Source organism: Ochotona curzoniae, unplaced genomic scaffold (genome assembly GCF_017591425.1).
Source record: "Ochotona curzoniae isolate NIBS_2020 unplaced genomic scaffold, NIBS_Ocur_1.0 scaffold_2683, whole genome shotgun sequence".
In the NCBI taxonomy this organism is placed as follows: domain Eukaryota; kingdom Metazoa; phylum Chordata; class Mammalia; order Lagomorpha; family Ochotonidae; genus Ochotona; species Ochotona curzoniae.
This window is the reverse complement of record NW_024467100.1, coordinates 7,572,669-7,578,335: the sequence shown is the minus strand read 5'-3', so window position 1 is coordinate 7,578,335 and position 5,667 is coordinate 7,572,669. Positions and strand designations below refer to the sequence as shown.

General features: G+C 38.7%; 1 protein-coding gene across 1 annotated transcript; it reads left to right on the top strand.

The window, feature by feature from the left end:
• The first annotated feature begins 4,206 nt into the window (after positions 1 to 4,206).
• Positions 4,207 to 4,952, top strand: APCS (amyloid P component, serum). The gene is given in 3 exon segments (XM_041003427.1): positions 4,207 to 4,270; positions 4,362 to 4,747; positions 4,749 to 4,952. Coding segments are annotated over 3 exon segments (654 nt in total).
• The last annotated feature ends 715 nt before the right edge of the window (positions 4,953 to 5,667 follow it).

Here is a 5,667-nt window from a genome sequence, read left to right as displayed (position 1 = left end):
GTCTGGGTTCAATCCCCTCCTTCTACTTCCCACTGGCATATACCCTGGGCAGCAGTCGTTACTGCTCAAGAAATTAGGTTTCGCCATGGATGGAGAGTCTGACTCCAAGATTCAGTCCTGGCCCAGGACCTACATGCCTTTGCAAATTTTAAAGGAATGAATCAGCAAGTGGGAGTTCCCTCCGTTATTTATCATCAGTCTTTGTACTTGTTGATGTATCTGTGGATGTATCCTCCTATTTATCTCTACTGCCGTCTCTCTGCCTCTCCAATAAAATAAACGTATAGCATCATGCTTTCTTCAACTAACTAAATAAGTCAGATACTGACTTGCTGACTGTCTGAACATGTGATACCCTCTGCCATGTCATGCTACAGCAAGAAGGCCCTCACAAGACAGATGCCCAATGCTTGGATTTCCTAACCTCCAGAATTAGGAGTTAAATAAAACTCACTCTATTCTCCATGCTTTGTATAGTTGTTACGGTCAGTTATGTCAACAGAAATGGATCAAAAACTACACAATCATAATTTGAAGCAAAATCTGTCAAGGGATGTTTAGGGAACCAGTGTTTGGCTTAACTGCCAACGGGACACCTATGTCCCACATTGGAATACCTGAGCTGAACACATACCTCTGGGTGCTTATTATTGCTGCGGCTAGTACAGATCCTGGGAAGCAGCAGCGATGGCACAAGTGATTAGGTTACTTCCACCACATGCAAAATGTGGACCAAGTTTCTGTCTCTTGGCTTTGGTCTAGCCAGTCTCCAACTGTGGTAGGCATTTGAAGAGTGTATGAGAGCTTATTTGTAAGATCGTAATCACTCTTTTTTTCTCTCCAAAGAAAATAGATGGATAATTTTGAAAAAAAAAATCACTTGGCTCCACATTCTATTGCTTTCTTTTTGAAATTCCCATATTTTCCTTTTTTTTGCATTTATCATTAGATGTTCCCATCAATATAAGATATTGTACATTTAATTTGGTACAATCATGTATCAGAGTAATCAAGTATTTTTGATGCCCTCATTGCCGCTTTCCACTTAGATACCTCTATATTTCCTTAAAATTAACAAAATACCTAACAAAATACTGTTTTAATTCATGTTCTATGTTAATGTCTTTGGTTTTTTTTTTTTTTGCATTTCCTAATGTTACTATTACTTCAATCTTCCATGAGTATTTAAGCCTTAAGAAACTATATTCAAGGTATTCTTTAACTTCTCAGGTATTCTTCAGTTATAATGCACATTCCCTGCTTTGTGCAACTAAATCATATCATTTTTCTGGCACCTGCTATGCTTTGGTGCCCTGCCTTTCCAAAGGCAAGCTATAGTGCCTGCCAACTGATGTAACCAGAACAACTCTCCTTAAAGAATAGATGCATCTGCTTCTCTTCAACATACGGTCATGCTTACAACCTAACATCAGTGCTTCCAGAGTTACCCAGGTAGAAGCACTGCCTTCACCTGAAAGTTTATTACCAAAAGAAGGCACCCAAGAGCCTCTCAGAAGCCAAAAAGCAGCAGCAAGAATTGGTTTGCCTGTTGAATTCTTCTCAGTTCTGAAGACCCAGTATTCATATTCCCACACCTGACCTCAGAGTCCTTTCTCCAAGACAAATGATCTTCAGTTTCTAATGTTGAAAATGTCATCTTCTAAAAACCAAAAAAGCTTATTCTGAGGAAGGAAATAAACAAACAAAACAAAATATGTTCTAAATTTCTTCTCCTTTCCCCATTCCACAACAAAGTCTACTTTTAAGCTTATGTTTTTAGCATGTCTGAATATAGTTCCTCCATGGCCCATGTGAGCTCTGCGCCTTGATCCACACACAGTATAAACTCCATCACCTCCAATCTCTACGGGCTCACTCTTCCCCCAAGACCAGCTCCATGGATTCATCTCCCATTACAAAAGACTCTTTTCTATGTTAACTTCAAATCCCTTTGTTGACAGAATAATAATTTAGTCATCTATGATGAAAACTAGGAGCAGCTGGTGAGCCCTGTGTTCTCTGAATTGAATGCCACTCATTAATTATCCTCTTGGAGGATGTGCACTTTCCCTACGTTCCCAATCAGGGCAACCCTTCCCAGGTCCAGGTCCTACCTAGAGAATTACCTGCTCTTATCACTCAATTGTGCTTACAATGCATTGTTACAAAGGATTCTGTGTAAACAGACTCCATCCTATTTGGAGAACTTGCCTCCACAAATACATGTCAGATTCATTCCATGCAGAATAATTGTTAGAAAAAATGAATGACCTAAATTTGAGTAAGATCTAATATCCAGATTCATTCTTGAGGTGATAAGCAATAAACATAATATAACCTTTAATATGAGGCAGTTCATGATAATAGTCATAAAAATCTAAAACATTCTATGCACTTTGTGAATATGATACAATCTAATTTTTTTCTCACAAAAGTCACTGGGAAATGGACAGTTCTGTTTGTTTCACAGAGAAGAAAATTAACTTTCAGAGAACACTAATGATTTTCACAATAATCAACAGCTTGCAGATTAGGTGACTGGAATTATACTCTAAACTATTTTAACTTAACCTTATGAGAATCTCCAGAGAGGTCAAAATCATCTGTAATTAGAACAACAGAAAACTTCAGGAAGCCCAATGCTTTTTTGATTAATTATGAAAAATAGGATTTCAAGAAACATAATAAAAGATCAATTGAAGACAATAAATAAAAGTAACAAAACAGGAAAGTTAAGCATATAAAAAGAACAGCTATAAAATACATTTGACTGAAGCACCGGATTTGGGGAAAATTTTGTAACCAAGTTGGAGTTAAACTGAACATACTATTGCCTTCAAGCTGAAAGCTAGATATTTAATTCAAATGGCCATAGAGTATAACTCCGACTCTAGTGCTAATCCTGTATGAGTCAAATAAAGTTTTATAACCTGGAATTCAACTTAGAATGAAATTAGTAGAACACTGATACTTCCCAGAGGTGAAGATCAGAAGCATGATTTGAACACTGGTAGAGAAAGTGAATTCTTGGTGATTATTACTGTATTGTCGCAAAAGCTGAACTGAACATCTGGATGAGCTGAGAAAAGAGAAAACAAAAAAACTACACAATTGCTTGAGGTGTAAAGATTGAGAGTAAAGATTCCACAAAATTTGGGGCTGACACAGTAGCAAAATAATGACATCAAAAAGAGAAACTTCAGTTTGCTATCCTAAAGACACATCAGGTTTGCATGGTAGCAAACAAAATAGATAAGAGAGAGAGAGATGAAGTCTCAGAGTAATATGTAATACGAGGGTCAAAACTAATCTATCCTCAGAGCTAGTATAGTGTTTAGGGACTGCTGAGTAAATATGGATATAATGTGTAATGTCACCACCAAAGATGAGTTATATAGACCTTTAATGGCCAAGAACTCAAACAGAAGAAACTGGGAAAGATGGTGTATCCCTGCACAGAGTCCACATGTCTTCAGAAAAACAAGGCTCACTGAGAAATGAGGAAATCCAAGGCACCATTGTATAGGTGAAAGAGAAAGAAGAGAAGGGAGAGAGAGGAATAGTAGCAGAAAAACAGTGTTTGGGGGAGATGGATAGAAAGTCTGTACTTCAGTTATCTGTTTTCACTGTAACACTGCTTCATCATTAAATTAACCAAAAATAAAGGAATTTTTCAGGGCCTTTAGCAGAAAGCAGAATCACAGAACGCCCTACAAACAGGAAAAGGAAAGCCTTTGTTTCCAATGCTCACGTGGTTCAGGAATTCCTGGTAGAACACAGGATCTTCAGACTGAGAAGTGCCCAGAACACAGTGCGAAATTTTCCTAATGGGGCCAGTCTTTCACCATCCCACAGCCTTGCAACTCTACAGCCACTTCCTTCTCAGCAATGGAATCTGGAGTTCTGGGAAGTCATTTGTGTCTAATAAATAACTCTAATTGATTTCCCAGCCTAGGGCTTCACTATTCTATTTCCATCTGTACTTCTGAATCCTGGCACCAGGAAGCAGGCCTGGAAAATCATTAATTTGCTGTTGGTACTCTCCACCACACCACCACCCATCCTCATGGAGCATATAAATAAACCCTGCAAGGCCTGAGATAGGGAATCTTTCTATAACTGAAGAAGCTGGGTAAACAGTGCCCTGTGCTGTCAGCTACTTGCATACTGATCACCATTACTGCTGTGAAAGCCCAGGACAAGGACATGTACAGGCTGCTGCTTTGGATGGTTTTCTTCACCTGCTTCATGGAAACCTTGTCTCAGACAAGTAAGGTGGTCAGGGGCTGGTTAAGGAACATTAAGATGAGAAAAGAAGTTAAATCTGAGCTGTTTTTCTATGTTCTTTCTTGATTCCACAGACCTCAGTGGGAAGGTCTTTGTGTTCCCTGTAGAATCTTCTACTGCTCATGTGAACATTATCAAAAACCTAAAGAAACCTCTATAGAACTTCACCTTGTGTCTTCGAGCTTACAGTGACCTTTCCCATGGCTACAGCCTCTTCTCCTGTAATGCACAGGGCAAAAATAATGAACGTGGAGAGTACAGCCTGCCTGTTGGAAGATCCAAAGTCACAGTCAAAGTCAATGAAGAGTTCCCAGCCCCAGTGCACCTCTGTGTCAGCTGGGAATCTTCCTCAGGCATTGTTGAATTTTGGGTCATTGGGAAGCCTTTGGTAAAAAAGGGTCTGAAGAAAGGTTACTCTATTGATGCTTACCCCAAGATACTTCTAGGACAGGAGCAAGATTGATTCCTTCAGGGGTGGGTGTGATAGGAGCCAGTCCTTTGTGGGAGAGATTGGGGATGTGTACATGTGGGATTCGGTGCTGTCCCCAGAGGACATCTTCTTCACATATAGCAGTTCTACCATCAATCCTAATATCCTTGACTGGCAGGCCCTGATCTTTGAAATGAATGGCTATGTTGTCATCAAACCCCTGGTGTGGGTTTGAGGTCTTGAATTAATAAGAGCACTTGAAAACGAAATGATTGACATCTACAGATTTGCCCTGAACAACTGGATGCCGTTAGCTCTCTCTGCTTTAAATTTCTTATCTACCTGTCTGCCTACTAAAACAGTATTACTTTATTTCACCTGCACTTGTTTAGCATGTGAGCATTTTTTTCACATCTACTTATTTGGTAATTGGTATTTCATTATCCAGGAAAGAAAGGTTGAGCATTATAGACAGGGAAAACTTTAACTAGAATAGCATCACAAAGCCAGGGCACTCCAATGATTCTCAGCAGCAACTAAAAATTATTTTAATAACAACTCAAAAGACATGTCAAATTGCAATGGAAATTCTTCTATTTACTTTTCCAGCTACAAATCAATCATAAGGCATTCTGAAATTGCTCCAGGGAGACAACTATGAGATAAGTAAGCAATAGTTGAGAATCTGACAGTGAGTGATCAGACAAGGGGAGAAAAGTTTACAAAAATTAGTAATGAAAACTTAAAACCTATAAGGCCATGATAATTTTGTAGAAGAACCAACGTGCCTCTGTGTCTTAAAAATGCCTCTTGCAAGGAAACCATCATGCAAAATATAACCTCAATAACCCATTCCATACTGTTTTTTTTTTTTCTGGCTGCATCCCATGTGTTTTGATATTTTTTTATTTCAGTTTTCTTTATTCCAAATACTTTTTTTTTCTCTTGTC